This window comes from Danio rerio, chromosome 5, assembly GCF_052040795.2.
Source record: "Danio rerio strain M-AB ecotype USA chromosome 5, GRCz13ab, whole genome shotgun sequence".
Classification (NCBI taxonomy): domain Eukaryota; kingdom Metazoa; phylum Chordata; class Actinopteri; order Cypriniformes; family Danionidae; genus Danio; species Danio rerio.
In genome coordinates this window covers 55,849,550-55,870,550 of record NC_141025.1, presented here as the reverse complement: position 1 = coordinate 55,870,550, position 21,001 = coordinate 55,849,550, and the positions used below count along the sequence as shown (strand labels likewise).

The 21,001-nt window shown below is 33.6% G+C and overlaps 2 protein-coding genes across 5 annotated transcripts in view; one reads left to right on the top strand and one right to left on the bottom strand.

Annotated features, from left to right (window-relative positions):
- The window catches only part of fam81b (family with sequence similarity 81 member B), a 34,233-nt gene extending 15,711 nt beyond the window's left edge, over positions 1 to 18,522 (bottom strand). Inside the window, exons 1-6 of one of the 4 annotated variants that reach the window (XM_087254157.1) lie at positions 17,612 to 18,522; positions 17,415 to 17,470; positions 17,276 to 17,327; positions 11,999 to 12,201; positions 8,761 to 8,879; positions 3,806 to 3,935 (exon numbers count right to left, since the gene is read on the bottom strand). In XM_087254157.1, coding sequence (XP_087110283.1) covers positions 3,806 to 3,935; positions 8,761 to 8,879; positions 11,999 to 12,196 — 447 coding nt within the window. In that variant the 5' untranslated portion in view covers positions 12,197 to 12,201; positions 17,276 to 17,327; positions 17,415 to 17,470; positions 17,612 to 18,522. Of the gene's footprint in view, positions 1 to 3,805; positions 3,936 to 8,760; positions 8,880 to 11,998; positions 12,202 to 14,961; positions 15,012 to 17,275; positions 17,328 to 17,414 lie in introns of those variants that run through there. The other 3 variants (XM_087254158.1, XM_087254156.1, XM_087254155.1) reach the window with 3 other exon arrangements.
- Positions 17,663 to 18,298, top strand: zgc:194908. The gene is given in 1 exon segment (NM_001135983.1): positions 17,663 to 18,298. A coding segment is annotated over 1 exon segment (528 nt). The 5' UTR covers positions 17,663 to 17,731; the 3' UTR covers positions 18,260 to 18,298.
- Positions 18,523 to 21,001: the final 2,479 nt, after the last annotated feature.

The window sequence follows — 21,001 nt, the reverse complement described above, 5'->3', positions numbered from 1 at the left end:
AAGTCTTATAGGTACTTATCGCATACTGATTTTCTATGAATTCGGACATACTACTCGGCTCGCATACTGATTTTAGCGTACTACATAGTATGGAAGTATGCGGTTTAGCCTAGATCTTAATTGGATGCTGCTTTTGTTCTAAATCATAATTACAATCACCTGTTGAAATCACCTGTTTCAAATCACAATATTATTTGACTATCCCTGCATCCGAAACCGCATACTTCCATACTAAATATTACGCTAAAATCAGTATGCAAGCCGAGTAGTATGTCCGGACTTATAGAATTCGAAAAACAGTATGCGAGAAGTACCCGGATGACTTACTACTTCCGGCGAGATTCTAGAGTGCGCATCCCATGCATGCTGCGCTATCCCATGATGCCCCGCGAGCGAATTCATGAATGGGAGTAAAGCAATGCAATTGACGCAGGCAGGTCACTTGACCATGACAAAATGGCGGATGTAGTACATCCGAATTCCATTCATACTTTTCACAAAAATACTGTATAGAACGTACTTTTCTAACGGCCGAGTAGTACGTTAAAATTCAAATGCAGTACCTACTGAGTAATAGGCGCTTTCGGACGCAGCCAAATTCATCCTGATTACTAGCCCTAAACTGCTCCTGTCTGAATGACAGGAAATGATGTATAATTACAAATGAAATGAAGTTGACCGGACAAAATTTGAAATATTTTGTGTTTATATTGTCTGCAATGAAAAACAAATACATTTAGAAATCACTACTTTCATTTTTTATTTGCATTTTCTGTACTGTCCCAAGTTTTACTGATTCTGGGTTGTATATCAAACATTGTTTATCAAAAAAAAAAAAAAAAGCATTACCATCCAAACACAACAAAAACATGTTTCATACAAATGTAAATTACTTGTCAGAGAAGGTGCATTGTCATGTTTTGACATCAACACCCAAGGAAAGTTAGTACTCCCATGTGTATTTGGCTCGGGTTTTCCTCGTCCCCTTTCATTTTCAATTACCGTTATGGTTCCCCAAGCTAATGCACTGCAATCACTGAGATTTACTGTTCATCCCCCACACAGTCACCTGCAGGTTTATTTGGATGACAGCGCTGCAGTTCCCCAATGGAAGAGAGGTTTTGGCCAAAGCTGATGCAACTTTATATTAATGCACACACTGGCTTCCTCACAACAGTTATTTTTGTATATCTAGCAAGTAGAGGAAAATAAAAGAAGATACACGCCAATTTCCTGAAGAAATGAAGCACTACTATATTGAATATTTCCCATGGTGATAATACTTTTAAACCAAAGCTAATTGTTGGGTTTTACACTTTATGCAAAATTAACTGAAGTGTGGAGTTGGTTCAACAAATTCATTTTTAAGAGATTATATTCTTAATGATACCCTGACATTTTTAAAAAACATTTTGCTGTAGTCCTTAATATTTACAGTCCCGTTTTGTGCATATGGTTTTTTTTTAACCCAACATTGGGTCAAATATGGACAAACAACATTTGTAAAATTTAAATGACACTTTTAAACATGTTGTTATGAATTAGCACGTCACTAACATGTTTCTAACATGTAGAACTTTTTGTGTTGTTAAGCGAATTGAAGACATTTCCCACACATTTTTAGCACATGCTAAATGGCTAATTTAATTTAGCACATTGCAAGTAAGTGCTACATATCTGTTATGTCATGAATTTATTATCTAACTTTAAACACAAAGCTAGCTTAACATGTCTAGCAAATGGCCATTTTCTAGCATTTACATGTTAGCATATTTTTATAGTATATGCCTATGGCTAACATGAGCAGATTGTTCTATTATGGGCAATATGGGGGTATACTGTCCAAGGCAACATCTTGCTGGAGGCGAAGTTGCATACTAGAATCGCCACTGCCCATAGATGGATAGCTTATATATCCTAATAGTTTAGTACACTATAACACTATAAGTATGTTAAAGTCCAAATGAACTGGGCGTTGCTGAAACTGTTATGTCAGTATATTAAGTAAGACGTGGGGCTACTTTGTACATAATTCCTAATAGCAAACTGACGGTAGGTGTGGATGAGAATCTTACTATACATATTACTATTAATACATATCACTATTACTAAACCACTAAGTTGACGTCATCAGAAGGACCGCCTCTCAAAATGCAGAAACAAATAGTCAGACTTTGATTAAAGAATACTTTTCAGTGGATTTACCTAAACAGATATTTTTTGGAGTAGCTATTTTCACTTCGCTCTAACCAAGGTCAAAACTGTTGCAAATTGTGCCTCAATCGGTGTCAAATGCTGGTTAAATTGAGATGCGAATATTTTAATTTTGCGTTAATGGAATCATGGGATCGATCAGATGTTGGATGCCGTGAAGTGAATCAAATAAACGCATTAATCGTCTAAATTCTTGGTAAGTAATACTTTTACCTTAATTGCATTTTGTTATAGTTCCAACAACCATGGATGTTACAAGTGGTATTATGTGTTTATTTGGTTATTTACATGAGCATGGATGCCATAAACATAGAGTCAAATAGTCAAGGGAAATTGGGTGGTTACAGCAGGGACCTGCCTCCACCTGGAGACACAGTATTACCGAAGTGGTCTTACAGCCCAGTAGGTCTGGGCCTGCCGTAAATGCCCAAGTTCAACCCTTGTTAACTCAAAATGAATATTGCATGGGTTTTGTTAAGGCATAAAAATGCTATAAAAATGTTTTGCAAATATATATAGTTTTTATCTTATTGCAAAATAGGTTTTTTTGCTCTGCTTGATTTTGTTTTTGCAGTTCTTTTTTGTTTGCAAACTTCATTTTTACTCCTCAAACTTAATTTACCCTTTACAATTTTTTATTTTAGTTAGCAAAATAATTTTTTATTTCCCAAAAATGTAGTTTTGCTTTGCGATTTTTGAATATTTAAACGTATTTATTTTTGCTCAATACTTTATTTTTTGTTTGTAAAACTTTTTATTTTATTTTGCAAGATACTGTGTGTCCAGGTGATGACGTCGCTTGAATGGAGGCAGGTCCAGGCATGCAGTAACTGCCCAAGTTTCCTTGACTCTGTCCTCTTGTCAAACCAGGGCCACAAAATGAAACAGCAACAAAGTGAAAACAGCATCGCAAACTCACGGTTGACTAAAAAGCAAATCAATGCTAATAAATGTTTTACAAATATTTATAGCTTTTTTTTTTTAATTGCAAATATTTTAGTATTTTTTGCACTGAATGAATTTTATTTGCAGTTCTTTTTTTTCAAAATTTAATTTTTATTTATCAACACTACATTTTCCCCTTGCAGTTCTTTATTTATTTATTTTTAACTGTTTACTTCTCAAAAATGTATTTTCGCTTTGCGATTTTTGGAGATTTGCATTAATTAATTCATTTCGACTCAATACTTTATGTTTTGTTTGCTAAATTTGATTTATTTTGCAAGTATATATGGCCCTAGATTGACTCCACACAAAATCATCTGTGAGTCATGTAGAATGGCGTGTCTTTATGTTTTGTAATGCTAATAATAGTTGTGATAAGAATCAGAATTTGCATTATTGAATTGGCATATCGCTACGATACACCATCGAAAAAGCTATTTATGTAACATAACCTGATGTCTTCTAACTGTATTACTTACAATATTCTATAAATTGTTTTACTTTAAGAATAACAATAGGAGCTAGAAAAATAAACACTGTAAATTTGGATTTGGACTTTAAGTACATGTACTGTAAAATAAATTGCCACCCATTTTGTTATGCACATTTCACAAGTTGTTCAATAGCCTGGTCATCGAACTCTCACCTTAAGCTCCATGTCTTTCATCTTAAGCTCCAATTTAGAGTGTAATTCATTCACTTCCTGCTTGAGTTTCAGGATATCCTGCTGTTCAGCACCAACATCAGATGACAGTTTAGCAATACTGGCATCACATCTAAGACAAAAGGAATTAATATTTTTATAAATAGTTAATGTGTTTTTAAATGGTTTTTAGGATAAGATAAGATAAAATGTTCTAAATAATAATATTTCAAAATTGAAAGAAATGTTAATAGAGCTACTTATAAAAGCAAATATTACCATTTTACTCAAGCCATACATAACAAATCCAGCAAATCTGGAGTAAATTTGTGTGCAAAAAAATTATACCACTTACTGTACCTTTCAAAATTGTCAATTAGACTATAAAAAGCAACAATGTATGGGCTGTGTTCTCCTTCTCATTAAACATGACTTTTTTTCCTAGGAAATCTTAAAGGCCATTTTTTCTTCTATTCAAAAGAACGTGATGCATACTACAACTGCAGAATGACGCAGATCACCACAAATCTTGTTTATGCTCATTAGGCAAGGGCAATTTAGATGTTTTTCATTCCACAAAGATGATCTAATGAATACTCTTAATGCTAATGTGTGAAGCGGGTGGATGTTAGCCTTCTAGAGTGGTCATAGGCTGTGTAGCCAGCAAACATCTCATCATGTGCACTGTTCCTGTGCCCGTAAGCCACTAATGACCCTCTGTCTTCCATATACTGCCACACTCATTTCATGGAAATGTTAGACTCAACTGAACAAATACATCACAAAACATTTCACTAATATGTTCACTAAACTGGTTGTTTGGGAAAAAAACATTTTACACACAAGTGAACGTCTAATATTTAGCCTTGTTATAAATGTGATCAAAAGTGCAGTCACAATCATTCAAGAATAAATCTTATGGGGAAAAATGAAACAGCAGTTTATAACGTATGTTAAAATGTTGATTGCTTTAGTGAAAATAAAATAAAATAAAATAAAATAAAATAAAATAAAATAAAATTAAATTAAATTAAATTAAATTAAATTAAATTAAATTAAATAAAATTAAATTAAATTAAATTAAATTAAATTAAATTAAATTAAATTACTGGTTAAAATAAACAATTGTCTTCATTGCTTTGGTGCAAAAAATTCAATATGAATGGATGAATGACTCGTTATAAAAATATTAATTTATTATGTTTCAAACATTTATCAACTTTTATATAAATAAAGTAAATATTAATGAATAAATGAATGAAATAATGGTTAAAATAAAATGAAAAAATGTACATTATTTTTCTTATGTTCACATTTTAATTGTTTTGAAATATATATAATTATCAAATTAAAATAAAATAAAACAAAATACAAAAATATTAAAATAAAAAGGGTCACAGAGTAAAAAAAATCATCATGGTATACACTACCTGCCTTCATCCCAATCATTACAAATACTTAAAAAGACCTATTGGAAGCCACGTGGACCCAAGATTCTCCAAAAATCAGTCAAGTTTGGTAATGGAAAGATCATGGGATTGGGGTTACGTTCATTATGGGCATGCAAGAGATCTGCTGAGTGGATGTCAACATCAACAGCTTGAGGTATCAAGACATTTGTGCCGCCCGTTACATTACAAACCACAAGAAAAGGGCAAATTCTTCAGCAGGATAGCACTCCTTCTCAAACTTTAGCCTCCACATCAAAGTTCCTGAAAGCAAAAAAGGTCAAACTGCTCCAGGATTGGCCTGCCCAGTCACCCAACATGAACATTATTGAGTTCTGCAAGAACGCTTTCTTTGCCATTCCAGATGACTTTATTATTTAGTTATTTGAGTCATTGCATAAATGTATGGATCAGTCCTCCAAGCTCATGCGGGGTCATACACAATATTAATTAATTGCATTATTATCAATGCACCATGACTTTATATACTGTACATTATTCCTTTTGTGAAGTGACAAGACTTCTGTCTAAGCTACCTAGTTAAATCAATAAAAATCAAGGTATGGTCATATTTTAATTTGGTAAAATAAGAGTAATCTAGAGGCCTTTGTCTTTCATATAAGCCACTTTTAATACCAAATGACCAACTAGAAGTCAAGTTATTATTTGTTGTTCCTAAAACAGGGATAAGCGACAAGACTTTTGTCAGTTAGTGTATAAATTGATTAAATAACATGACTGGTTAAAATAAAATAGAAATATTCAATTAATATGTTCAATAAACATTAATACAAATAATGTAAATATGAATGAATTAAATAATGGTTAAAATAAAATTAAAGAAAGTAAAGAAAAAATATATATTTATAATTTGTCACCTTAGAATTATAAGGTTCTATCTGACATTTGTCAAAATTTTGTTATTCACAAATTTTAATTAATTAACAACTTATCTTCATTATGTGATGTTTTTATAAGTTGTTTAAATTTTAAGACTTTTTTTTAAAAACAAAAAAAGGTTTTATCTACAAAGTCAAACTCTAGCTTGGTTCTGTAAGGTTCTCTCTGTGAGCCAACCAGCATTTCAAATGCATGCATGAGAACCAATCAGGATCAGCTTTCTTTTTTTCTTTTTTTATTTCTCTAGACTGCTCCATTGACAGCGGGAAAGACCAGAAAGAAACACAAAATCAGAGTCAACAAAATTGAGAAGTAACCTGAAACTGAGAAGATATGTGTAAATGTGATGATTTAGATGCGTTTTTTTTTACATTAAAACGAAATGTTTAATTTTACATTGTTGAAAAAGAGACAGTTATTAAAAAAATGTATATATTAAATATGAATTATTTTTATTTGTGCATATATAGTCAGTGAAACATTTTCAGTGTTTATTAAACTCATTTGCTCATTGTCTGTTTTCTTTATAGAGAAAAGTCTGTATATTTGATACTAAGCCTTGAAGGGTAAATACTTAATTTATAGTAGTTCATGGGGCATATAATTCAATAAATATAATTCAACAGTTCATATATAGCATATAATTAAATAAATATGACCATATTAGTTACATAAAATTAACACCGCTGGACAAAGGATTTAGCACAGTCTTATGCTTAATTGAAACAAGAAAAAAAATTCATCCTAAAACATAAAATAAATGTTATAGAAAGCAAAAATGTAACTTTCTCAAGCATCAACATATTGTTATAACACCAGTTTATATTTTTTTGTGATTGAACTTTTTGAAAAGTAATGCTTCAATAAATGACTGCCAGATACAACCTTATAATTCCAAGCTGAAAATTACTTTTTAGAATTAGAAGCTTCAATCTGCATTTGGATTGCTTTTCACGCCAATTTGCGAATGTACAAGAATTTTGATTGTTAGGGTCTCTGTCATGTTAATGTATGAAAGAGAACTGTTATACACGTATTGTTTGCTATATGGAATGCAAAATCTTTGAAGCTCAATATCAAAATCATTTAGAACGCAGACAGAGCCTTACAATTCCAAGGTGATGACTTATTAATAACAAATAAATACAGCTAAATAACTGTAAATGTAAAGAATCCCACAAAGATTATTATGTATTAGATTGTTGGTGACACTTTAAAATAACTTTATAACTAGTTAATAGATCATTAATAAACTGTTAGTTAATAGGTTGTAAATGACTTGTTAAATAATAGTTAATAGTTTATTAATTATTTATAACTGTGCCTTACAGATATCTAATAGATAACTTACAAGCTGTTATAGTTAACAAGTTATAAATGACTTGTTAACTGTTTTTTAATGATTTATAACTATACCTTATAAATTAGTAATAGATCATGAACAAGCTGTTAGTAAACTACTTACTCAAGACTTGTTAAGTATCAGTTAATAGTTTATGTATGTTATTGGGACGTTATTCTATCGTTAGTCTATTCTTTATTTATTAACTGTTGGTAAATGAGGAATAGTTGCAGCTTTAGAATAACGTCCCAATAACATACATAAGTTATTAACTAACACTTAACCAGTATACTAACTCACACCTTACAGATGAGTTGTTCATAGTTTGTTTACCATCTACTAATACCAGTGAAACTTTGTAGAACAGCAAATGGATGAAACAAGTTTAAGCTACAGAACTTTGATGTGATATTTAAAATATAAGATTTTTGTACCTTTACCTTGTTCCACTCATGGGCTTTTCTGTGTGCTGTTTTACCACAAAAAAACTCAACAGATGAAATGTTGAACATTGTGTTTAATGTATAGACCCATAAGGGTTTGGGCACTTTTTGTGCTCAACATAAGGATAAAATAAAAATGTCTTTAATTAGAAAAGTTTTACAAAAGTTTCACTGTTGTTATTAGTAAACAAACTAGGAACAACTGATTTGTAAAGTGTGAGTTACTATAGTACTTAACTTATAACTAAAGTACTTAAGTTATAGTTATTAGCTTATGTGCGTTATTGGGACGTTATTCTAAAGTTGCAACTATTTATCATTTCCTAAGTTAATAAATGAAGAATAGTTGCAACTTTAGAATAACGTCCCAATAACATATATAAGCTATTTACTGATACTTAACAAGTCTTTAGTAAGGTTTAATTTACCAACAGCTTGTTCATGATTTATTACTAATTTATTAGGTATAGTTATAAATCATTAAAAACAGTTAACAAGTCATTAATACCTTTTAACTAACAGCTTGTAAGTTATCAATTGGCTAACTATAAGGCATTGTTATAAATAATTAACAAAAAATTAACTACTATTTAATAAGTCATTTATAACCCATTAACTAACAGTTTACTAATAGACTATTAGCTAGTTATAACGGATTGTTATTCTAAAGTGTCACCAGATTGTTTTTATGCAATAAAAAAAATAATATACACTGTAAAAATATCAGTAAAACACAAATTTACTAGAAATTAAAATTTTACGTTTTTCTTTTTAGAAAATGAAGGTCACAGAGTTAAAATAAAATGATGATGTATAATTTCTGACCTTGCCACTCTGCCTCTGAGATCTCCAATACCCATCATGTTCTTGTGATCCAAGCTCTTGACTGCGAACGTCGTCCCCGCAGCAAGGTTGTCTCTCTCCATAATCTGGGCCTCCAGCACCTGAGGAGACAGAAGATTGAGTGATTGCTCATATCAGCAGATCACTCACCACGCTTCACAGACTTCAGTAATCTTCCATTATAATGGAGCAATTATTTACAAACGTGTCTCTTGTCCGCAAACTGTTCTAAATTTGATAATACAAATGCATCGCCATTTTGTAATTTCGGAAGGAAAAACAAACGTGGTTCAGCCCTTAGACATAGGCCTCACAGTTTTATAATTTCTTTCTATTAAGCCTGTGTGGTTACATCATCACACTTTAGGGACTAAAAAAGGCTCTTTTGGTGCACTGGCTGCTGACCTTTGATTTATTTGATTCATTCATTTTTTATGCACATACCCTGCATAATGTATCTCATCACGTAAATGGCTCTGCTGGCATGTTCACAGAAACTAGACCTCACTCATCAAGCATTGTTACATTTTTGCTTTCACGTTAAAAATAAATGTTAAGCTTTGGGGTCAGTCGATTATATGGAGCCATTGATCTAACAATTTAGCAATGTAACTAGACTAGACCTGGGTGGGGTGAGGTGTGGGGGTTGGGGGGTGACGGTGGTAACTTACAAGTGACTGTGGTAACTTACATTTCAGCTAGGACTTAAAATAGTCAGATGGGGTTTCATTTTTAAATAATTTATATATATATATATATATATATATATATATATATATATATATATATATATATATATATATATATTTAATATTTTACATATTTTATATTTAGATATATTTTAATCTTTTGTAACATTACATTTTAAAAACAGTCACTGGACAGATACCATTTAGAAAGGGTAACTTTTCTCCTTAAAGAGTACATTTTGGTACTTTAAAGGTGCATCTTATAATATATTAGTAAAAAAAATGTATGTTAACGGTAACATCACATAAAATTTTAATTTTTGTAATTTTTTGTTTATTTATTGGTCAAAAGTGTTGAAAGAAAATATGAAGCTAATTTGTTAAGAACTGTGAAAGTGCAAATATGTGCCATCATTTGACCCGATTGAATTTCATGCCTATTGTGATGTTGTGATGTGATCTTTCAATGTGCCCAGTAAAATATTGATAAAATATAAAATATTGATAAAATATTCTTCACTTTTTTGTAAACAGATAGCAAAGAGGTTAATGATGGCGCCTTTAGTTTTTCAGCTTTTGAGTAATAAAGTTATCAACACAGGTCCAATTGTGGATATGTACCCCTGTCTACATTTCTAGAAGGCATGACTTATGTAGCCTGAGGTTTGTCTGGCTGCATTTCGCCTTTAAAATGACCGCTATGGGGCAATGTGACACTGCCGTCAGCTTCTGTTCCTATTTGTGCTTCCGCTGACCGCTTACCTCCATGTGAATGGATTTTCCGGTGTTACCAGTTTGCCCAGTAGCTCGCTGCATACATCAACAGACTTGGGATGCAAAGCGGAATTGACCTTGACTACAGGGAAAGTCTGGCCAAGAACGGTTTTATAAATTATAAATAAACAAAAATAAATAATAAATAAATAAACAACAGGCTGAAAATGTGGTAAAATCATGCAGCTTTTTTTCTAGATTGCTTTTGAAAACACATTGGTTGGGTTTAGAGAAGGGCGGTGGTCAGTCAGTCTGTCGACACCAACCTAGCCTGGTTTGCTAAAAAGTATATTGCGCCCTCTGGTGGATTTATGTGAGGAGACGATGCGCATGAGAAATTTGAGAATGTCAAAAAAAGTGTACACAGTGGCCTCTGGTGGATTTGCAAAAACAAAAACTGTGAGCAGGCATTCTGAAAACGTAGCCCTATATACAGTACATTTCTGGAGATCATGAATTATGTAGGCAGAAGTACGTATGGCTGCATTTCATCTTTAAAACTAATGCTAGGGGGCAGTATGACGCCGTTTCTTTTCTTGCTAACCAGCTGACCGCTTACCTTTATAGAAATGGCTTTTCAGCTGTTTCCAGTTTATCCAGTAGCTCGACATGTATGTCGATGGACTTAAGAGGTAACAGGGTTCAAGTCTGGTGAAGAACAGGTAAGAGATCACTCGGTCAATTAATAATTCAGTAGTCGACAGGGGCCTTGGTGGATTTATGTGAGAACAGCAGGCGCGAATGCCACTCGCATAAAAAATTTGAGATCTAAAAGCATACACAGCGGCCTTTGGTGGATTCGTGAAAAACAAAAACTGCAAAAAAAGTAGTTCCTGAGACATATTTGGCGCTCTCCAGAAATGGATATAGGGGTACATACAGTATTCTGAATGAGCCTGGGCTGTGACTTTTTGCTTCTTCGGGTGCTCAGAACGCTCCTGCAATGTTTAAGCAGTAAGTTTAAGTTGTGTTTGAACATTTAAATGCAGCAGTATCACTTTGTATATGTACTGTATAGATACTGTTTGAATGCATTTTACATTGATAATGGCAGGCTGTAATGTCAATTGCTATGATAACTTTTTATGCAATCTCAGATTTGTTATTGTAATGTCAAAACAGATTTAAATAGTTTGTCATGTGAGTGTTTAGACTGAAGGAAGCAAAAGCTTGAGGCTTGACTTAGTGCTTTATGTCTGGTGAACAGCGTATACTACATCAAGAAAGGTTCAGTAACCATTCATGATTCAGCTTCAGAGAGTGGCAGGGTGTGCAGCAGCTCATTGTCATTTAAAGAAACACTGAAGTGGTAATGACAGAGTAAATTGGTGTTTATTTACTCTACTATTGAAAAATAACTAAATTAAGTTTCAGACTCTGATTATAGACAAAAAATAAAAAACATTTTAAACTGAAAAAAATATACATTAAACTAAAATGTGCATCTAATGTCACCTTTAAAAATGGTGTTTCTAACATACAAAGCAACTTTAAATAGAGTTTTATATGTTGCTGTCATTTTTATTTAACTGTCACACAATGCTTCATGGGATTGTAGTTTCTGTAGTCTTTTAGTTTAAATTCAATATATATCTTTGCTTCAAATTAAACGTTTGAAATGCTGTGATTCTCCTTGTAGCTTGTTGGTTTTGCTCATGGCTTAAAAAATAATAGCAAAAAGTATTTGTGGAACCAGCGAGTTGAAAAAGGAAGCATGTATAAATGCATTCTTAGAACATTCATAAACCAATTTGCACCTGGATGTCTTTGCTGAGCTGCTTGACAATGTGAGTTATGATCTGGATGTGGTTCTCAAGTAGTTTTCTAGCAGATGACTCCATCAGGGCTGAACCCTGAGCTGCATGTAGACCAGTCACCACATCGTCTCTGATCTTCATGGCTTTTTCCAGTAGACTGTTTAGAGTGTGTTCCTGGTTGGTAACACGTCTCTCCATGTATCCTATATGCATTAAAACAAAACACAATCACAAAACTAAAACCCATTTGCTAGCCTGTTGTGTTTAGCCTTTATAACAATATAAGTCAAGCTCACAGAGTGTTACAGGTATATGGCTGTAAAGAATTTTTATTTTCAAAGCCTAGAGCCAGTCTTCAGAAAGACTAACTTCATCAAACAGATATTACAGGCAGTTACAGCAAATTTCACAGTTATGTGAGCTTGATTTATGTCATTTAATATTGGATGTTATATAGTAGCTGATTTAATCTGGGAATACTGTATGTAGTAAAAGAAACTACAGTACAGAGTCGTGTTGTCAAAATGAAGCGGAATTAAATGCATTTTGAAGCTAGAGGAACATAGTGTGTGTGTGTGTTCTCTTTGCTGCTTCTCCGACATCGCATTAAATGTAGTGGGCATAACTCAAGGGCTCCAGCTAAGTACATCAACTATTGATTATGTGCCTCTGAGTACTGTTTCACTCAGATGAACTCATGAATAAAATATTCATTTAAACGAGGTGAATCCTTTTGATAGAGCATTTATTGTTTTAATATGTGTATTCATCATAACAGCCACAATGACCACAGAAGGAATGGAGTATTATTTCACTGCAGTTGAAATGTGTTGTTTTTGGCCTATCTCTTTCTACCTCTCTCTGTCTCTCACACAAAAACACACTTGAATACAATAGCTGCATTTCCACTGTCGGTGCAAGCCAGGGCTTTTTTCGGGCCGGGTCGTGCCAATAACCCGGAAGCTTGAGCAGTGAGGCTGAAATCATGTTGTGTTTCCACTGTGTCGGGCCAATAGCTTGCAGTGCAGATCCTAAACGCGCACGCTTCATGCACAAACACACCTTTTAAACTTGACAAAAACATTCGACAAATGAAAGTTACTGGCTGCTGCAGGTGTAAAGATTATTATGCGTTATTGAAACAAAAAAGAAGACGCATCAAAGAAATATCACTTATTAAATTAAAACTAATTACTATTTTATGCAAGACTCTTAAATTTAAATGACATAAGGGCGATCTTAAGCAAAAAAAGACCCCTAGCCTATAAGGTGTTTTATGGAATAGCCTATCTTAAAATGAACAGCTGTATGTTTTTTTCCCTTATTATTTATTTATTTATTTTTTGGCGCGTGTACTTGTGTGCGATTGGAAAACTACTGTAATGGCTGCATGCCATCTTTACCAGACTCGGGCAAGCTCTGCCTCTGCTTTCACTCCACCGTCCCTCTTTGGCCCAAGGTATTCGGCGGGCTGAAAAAGGCTGGCCACTGGCACAGAGGAAGCCCCGTTTTGCCCTGGCTCCCACTGGCTAGTTTGCTTTAGACATGACAGTGGAAACGTGACTTTTAAATGTAATTTGTATCGCCCTTCCCCAACAAAATTCCTGAACCCAACCCAACGTTTTTACTTTCTGAATAAAAATAATACTAAGATAAAATAAAAATATGACTCTGTATGAGCCTTTAAAAAATGATGACATGGGCAAGGTACTTATAAGCCATCTTCTCCATGTAATACCTATACACAACAGTACTGTATATACACTGTTGACAATTTCCTGTATAATATACAGTATCTTACTGGCAGCAGTTTGCCTGTAACTTACTGTAAATAAATTATAGCACAAATAATGTGCTTACAGCACCATTTAACTTGCTCAATAAATGTACAGTATTATATATCTTTACTGTAAAATATACAGCAATTTTAACAATGCAACTCTAAAATACAGTAACATACTGCATAAATATCCTACAGTAAAATGCAGTTCATATTACAGTTAAATTCATTAACAGTGCAAAAATCATTAACAGTGTACAACTCAACGACTCATTAATGCAAATTATCTAATAAGTTAATCCCATTGCTGCAACTCAGTTTATTTAGGCCTTGTAGACATAGTCAAGACAGAACTTCTGTATTTTAAACTGAGCATCAGTGAAGTTAGAAAGGTGGTTTAAGTCAGGAAATCCCAAACTTTTCAGCACGCAACCCCTATAATAACAATGCCAGTGACTTCCAACCCCCAAATTTCTCTTAGGTGGTTAGAAAATTGCAAATGTTGCTCATACAACAATAGGCTTTGATAAACACAAGCATATTAACAACACAAAAAAAGTGCAACAGTCCAACATCCATTTCATTTTTATAGTTATTTATTCATTTGTTTAATTTAATATTAAACTCTACTAAACAGACTGGAAGACACAATGTTGTTCAGCACAAGTCTATTCTTGGTTTCATTTTGGAGACATCCAATCAGAGATCATTCTCAATGTTCAGTTGTGGCCTGTATTTATTTTTTAATGTATTGGATTGCCATAAAGGTGTCAAGGAGTTTAACCTGGTGCTATAAAATCAATCTGCTGCAGCTGAGCCTATTGCTGTGTTGTTAATCTGACGTAAACACACTGATCCCATGAAAATAAAATAATTTAAAGGCTGATGGCTTTTCATTTGCATGTTGTTGTTTTTTCCTATTAAAAGCTACTATTTTATCTTTTGTGGGCTATGGTTAAAATATGGTAATTCTAATAGTTTAACTAAATTAATTTGACTTTTGGAAATCACCAAGTGACCCCTGACCTCCTCTTTAGGAAACATTGGGTTTAAGGGACTAAATTTGGCAGATGAGCTGGTATCAGAACCTGACCCAAGTATTTCACAAACTGCTGATCTAATTTATTATGCGCTACATATATAAAAATAAATGTAATTCATTACAAAATCAAACGGTACTTACTTGTGAGCTGTTTCTCTGTAGTCTGTGATATGTTTGTTTATTCTGATCTCTTAGTTACCCCACGTAATGCTCTAACAGAGGTGTGTCATTTACTTGACAGCTTAGACTATTTGAATTTACAGTATTATAACTTATATATACAGTATTAAAACTTTGATCTACTTGTCTATATATATATATATATATATATATATATATATATATATATATATATATATATATATATATATATATATATATATATATATATATATATATATTATTATTATTATTATTAACTCACTCTGCAAAGGATGATTTGGTTTCAGGAGGATGATGGCCTATAAATATGCTATAATTTGATAAGAACATATTTAAGAATTGAGAAACTGAAGAGGTCAGACATTTTAAACTTTTTATTCATTCTCAAGAGATTTTCAATCCAGAGTGCCACTAATGATTTCCATTCTGTAAATTGTAACACATCTATTATGCAATAGTACTCAGTATTCCCATGTTTCAAAGCAAAGTGGTCATGGTCTCTTTAGAGAAACTTGTAAAGTAATGTTTTAATGTGCATGCTGATATTCTAATCAATACCAGTTGAAACAAAAGATATACACCTGCAAAATGTCTCATATTATCAAAGTTTAAACACTATAGAAATTCTCTCTGTCTACAATAGATCAGTTATTGGTGTTTAATCGCTGTCAGAACAAATTCATCTTCATAATGGCAGATAGCATGGATAGAAAAGATAGCATGGATAGATAGCATGGATAGAAAGATATATCAATTGATTACAATTAACAAAAATAATTCAGATAAGTTTGACAATATTTCCACAACTATCAATAATTTGTTCAGTCTAAATGACAGGCTGTGGTCTCCTAGAAAATGTTATCAACCAGTTCACACAACCCTGAACTTCATCTTCCCAGACTAACAACAGCAGTTTCTTCAATTTCTGTTGGTTTTTAGTCCATGAAAAAAAAACTGTTCTTGCTGCCTTACATTATTTAGTTAATCAATTAAACGGACAAAGTCAAGTTAATTAAGTTAATTTATTAAGTATTAAAAAAGTCTTTGCATAACATTTAGTTGAAACTTGATTAACGTATTAAAATAAGTAACATAAAAACATTTATCATGACTTTTGTCATATATTTTTTTTGTTTTTACAGTATACTGATCAATTTTTTCTGTCCACGGACCCAACTATAAACCTAGTTGTAATCAAAAACTTTAACACCTTTTACAGGATTTTTACACTTTTAAATGAAAATTATTTATATATATTATAATGTTTAATGTGCATACTATGACAGCAATAACATGCACATTTTCAAAAAATGTGTGTGAGTTTATTGTGATGTCTTTACAACAACTGTTACAACCTTATATAATTAAATAAATTGTGAAAGAGCTTTAAACAGACACATGAGTGGGTTTGCTTGTGGGTGGTCTTGGCTCTTCCTTTCCTGTTAAATCAATAGAAATTCTATTTGTGTGGCAGCTGTTAGGAATATTAACAAAAGTGAATATGAAATTTATACAGTTTAAGCCTGCCAACTTATTAACTCTTAAATTGTCTTACAGAGTAGACTATAAGAAAAAAATCATGTTAAAATTATTTAATTCATTCATTCATTTTCTTTTCGGCTTAGTCCCTTTATTAATCTGGGGTCACCACAGAGGAATGGACCACCAACTTATCCACCATATGTTTTATGCAGCGGATGCCCTTCCAACTGCAACCCATCTCTGGGAAACATCCATACACACTCATTTACACTCATACACTATGGACAATTTAGCCTACCCAATTCACTTGTACCGCATGTCTTTGGACTTTGGGGGAAAGAGCATCCAGAGGAAACCCACACGAACGCAGGGAGAACATGCAAACTCCACACAGAAATGTTAACTGACCCAGCCAAGGCTTGAACCAGCGACCTTCTTGCTATGAGGCGACAACACTACCTACTACCTAAGAAACTGTGTCGCCCAAAATTATTTAATAATGTTATTTTATTTATTTATTTTTATTTTTTTCCCGTTTTCATATTTTTCTTCCATTAAAATGTATATATTTGTATTTCTGTAATGTTAAGGCTACAGCATCATGTAAGTGTATTTGTAACACACTGATGACGTTGTCTGTTTGTATGTGTAATGCTGAATTCTTTTTTGCCTAGTCACGACAAATCCTTCCAGTGCTGTATCTGTTATTATTAGCGGCACGTTTACAGCAATACACGCACAAGTTAGTATCTCAAATGGATTGTATAGGACTATTACACATTATGTAATATAATGTCATCCATACACTCACCAAATTCCTTATAATGACGGGTTTTCACCAGAGGGAGGCGTATCTTTCAACTCTGCAATTATATATTGGTGTACTGGATTTTTCTTGGGTTACTGTCAGGTCATTAAGTCATTAAAGAGTGAATCAGATGCACACTCACGTTTTCTCAGGTAATCCTCGTCCGTGGCTACTCTTCAGATCTGATCACACAGAGCTCTTTTATTAAAACAAACAAACAATTGGACAGATAATAAGGTATCTCTGCAGACTTAAATGTTAAGAAGCTGTGAAAACACTTTAGATTGTGTCACAAGTGTCGACACATATATCCAGATAAAGTGAATGTGTTTTAAGTGCCTGAGTGTCATCGGTGATCAAGAGCACGCGCTCCTGTGCGCTCGCCCGCGCGCTTCAGTGTCTCTGGCGCTCCGCGCGCTGACAGCCTGCTGCCGCCGCTGCTGCTGCTGGACGGCAACTATGGAGGAGAAACACAAGGATGAAAGCGCCAAAGACCCGCAGTCATCGTCCTACCAGAGGAGAATGTGGAGGAATTTCCAAGAGAAGACCAAACCGTTTTTGAGCCCCAAACTGGGATCCGAAAGACGCAGCGCGGATGCTAAAAAAGAAAGCGGCTTGTGGATGTTTAAAAGAAAGAAGAAACAGGTCCTGGACCGGGTCTTCTCGTCCTCGCAGCCCAATCTGTGTTGCTCAACTCCTCCGGCTTTCGCAGGGACCAGAACTCTGTGCGAAGAGCCGGATTCCGGCGCCGCTAAAGGGCTCGGGATCTCACCGCTGGCCGTTACTGATGGAGCGTCAGTCAGTAAACCGGAGATTTCCGTATCCGCGCATGGGAGTCCGAAGCTACTGGTCTCCCATCTGGCGATGTCCCAGCAGAAGAGCTCGTCCTTGGGCTCGTCGTGCTTCGAGAAGCTGGTGGTGGACTCGGCAGCATCCAGCGAGGACGAGCTTGCTAAAAACGCCAGCGACCTGGTAAGAGTGAAGTGATGTTAAAACACAAGGTGATCAGAAAGTGACCCGTGTGTGACCGTGCTTTTTTTTGAGTGAAGATGAAATCGATTCAGCTTCACATTTCTGCTTCGTGTTATATCAAGTTTAACAGCAACGTCTCTTCATTTTCTAATTCGAAAACTGAATATTGTCTTGTCATCTTTATTTGGGTTATGGGTTATTGGTTTAGACAGCAGTTGACATTAAACGTGTTGACTGATCTGTCAATGTGTGGTGCTGCTGCTTCCTCTTTTGTGTACAAATGTAGTAGTAGAGTAAGTAAGAGGTTTACAGTGCATTATTATAATATCTCACCATTATCACTCACATGTCACACTACACACTGTATGGTTCCATATAGTATGATTTGCTATTCTTATTATAAACTAACTTCTCTTTTCTCAGACATTTTTGCAATCACTTTTAACTATATGATTTGTGGTGATCACATTATGTTGTTTCCCCTTAGAAGTTCAAATAGGCAGAGAGACATGTATTGTTCATCACATCAGGATTCCCACAATACATTTCCACAACAGTTCTTAGATTTTTATTATTCATTATCAGACAAGGGACTTAAATTTTATTTTTAAAAATATAGTGCACTACAAACACAGTTTGGATCTGATTTAATTTAATAGACCATTTTGAGGGATGTAAACAAAAACAAGAGCCACAAAATAATAAATAATGTTATGAAAGTTGTTTTGATATTAAGTTGATTGAATTGCGTGGTGTTACAGTTATGAAATAGTTTGATAACAAACAGGAAATGTTCATGGGTCAATGACATGACCACATTGAAATGGTCTATAGAGTAGATCATAAATCAGGCCAGTTGCCAGGGGGGTTCCGATGGTTCAGAAGACCCCCCCCCCACGTACAGAGGTCCAGTATTGTTCCATACGTGAGCTAATTTGTCCTTTTTTTGACTTATGCCATCATAAATTATCAAAATAACCCATCGAAAAAGGCTTTATTACCAAGCAGAATATGTTGAAAGTTAAGTTAACTTTCACTGTATTGTTGTTATAGAGAAAACATTTTATGAGAAACTTTTATTCAAAATCTTGGACCTTATTCTTCAAAGAAACAATGATCAATAAAAAGATTTGAAGCACCAAAAGCTATTAATATATTAATACTAATTAGGCTATTGTTGTTATCCATAACTTTCCAAATGCACCTTTTTACAAGAGAGGCTAGAAAAATGGTGAAGCTCTACATTTTTATTATTTTTTAATTTTTATTTTTTAATGTACATGTGGAAAAATTCTGAGACTGAGGAAGGTTGAATGTGCTGGCAAGTTTGTTTTTTTGCCTAAATAATGACGAAAGGCCACCGTTTTAAATTTAAAACTTTTAACAGATTGCTATTTTCCCCCCTAGTGATACATCATAAAGTAGCTTAAAAATAAGTAGCCTATCTTTCATATTTTTTATTCTAAATCTTTAGAAAATGTTTTTGGTACATCAAAAAGTGTGACTATCAGATAAGCTAATCCAGCAAAAAAAAAAAAAAAAAAACACCCTAAATTACAGTATTAAACATCCTAATTAAATAGAAAATGAGGTGCATAACTGCAAAAAGATTTACTTTTGAGAAAAAAGAACCACCCCTTTCACCAAGCTCCCTACGAGCCTGTAAATGTCTGATGCTATTAAATATCCCATGACTGAAAAGGAAAGGATAGTTCAATTTAATTCAATGTTTATTGCTATCGCGCATTTACAATGTAGATTGTGTCAAAGCAGTTTAACTTAGAAGTCTTAATATGTCAGTCCTGTTTTTAGATTTTTAAGTTCAGTTTAGTTCAGTTCAGTGTGGTTTAATTTTCACTGCTAAAAAACATCAATGTGCAGCTCCACAAGTCCCAAACCAAGCAAGCCAGTGGCTACAGTGGCAAGGAACAAACTTCACCATGAGTTCACCCAAAACTGAAATTCTGTCATCATTTACTCACCCTTCGCCTGTTACAAACCTGTTTGAGTTTCTTTTTTTGTTGAACACACAGTAAGTAATTTTAAAACATTTTAAAAACAAATTTTCCTACTTTCATAAGTCAATTGTAACAATTTTCTAACTTCTTTTGTGTTCAACAAAAAAAGGAAACTCATGAAGGTATGGAACCACTTGAGGGTAAAATGATGATAAACTTGCTCTTATAAAATATGCCCAGGATCTGGCGTTGGTTTCCTGTCAGGAAGAAATGAATAGCTCCTTATATTTCAAATGTATTAATAGCATCACAGATTGGCTTGGCAAATGTTCATTACATCTTAATATTGGAAAAACAAAAGAACTATGTCTGCGGAGTCAAACAAGAGTAGCAGATACTAGATTTTATAAACCAGTCACCATCAATAGAAATAGTAGTGCAGGTCTTAAATTTGAAGTATTTTGGCACAATTAATGACAATAAACTGAATTTTGATAGTAAAGTAGAGGCTGTTTATAAGAAGGCTAGTCAGCTCAGTCTCCTCCGCAAGTTGAAAATTTTTGATGTTAGTACACAGACTTTAAACACGGCATATAGATCATTAATAGAGAGTGTTCTCACATATACTGTAGTATTGTGTCATGGTTTGATAACACAACACTTAAACAGAAGAAGAAATTATTGCAAATGATCAATCAGGCAAATAAGATAACTGGTTACAAACAACATTCGCTGCAGATCTTTACAATTCTTAAAGATAATACGCATGCCCTTCAATCAGCTTTTGAAATGGTACCAT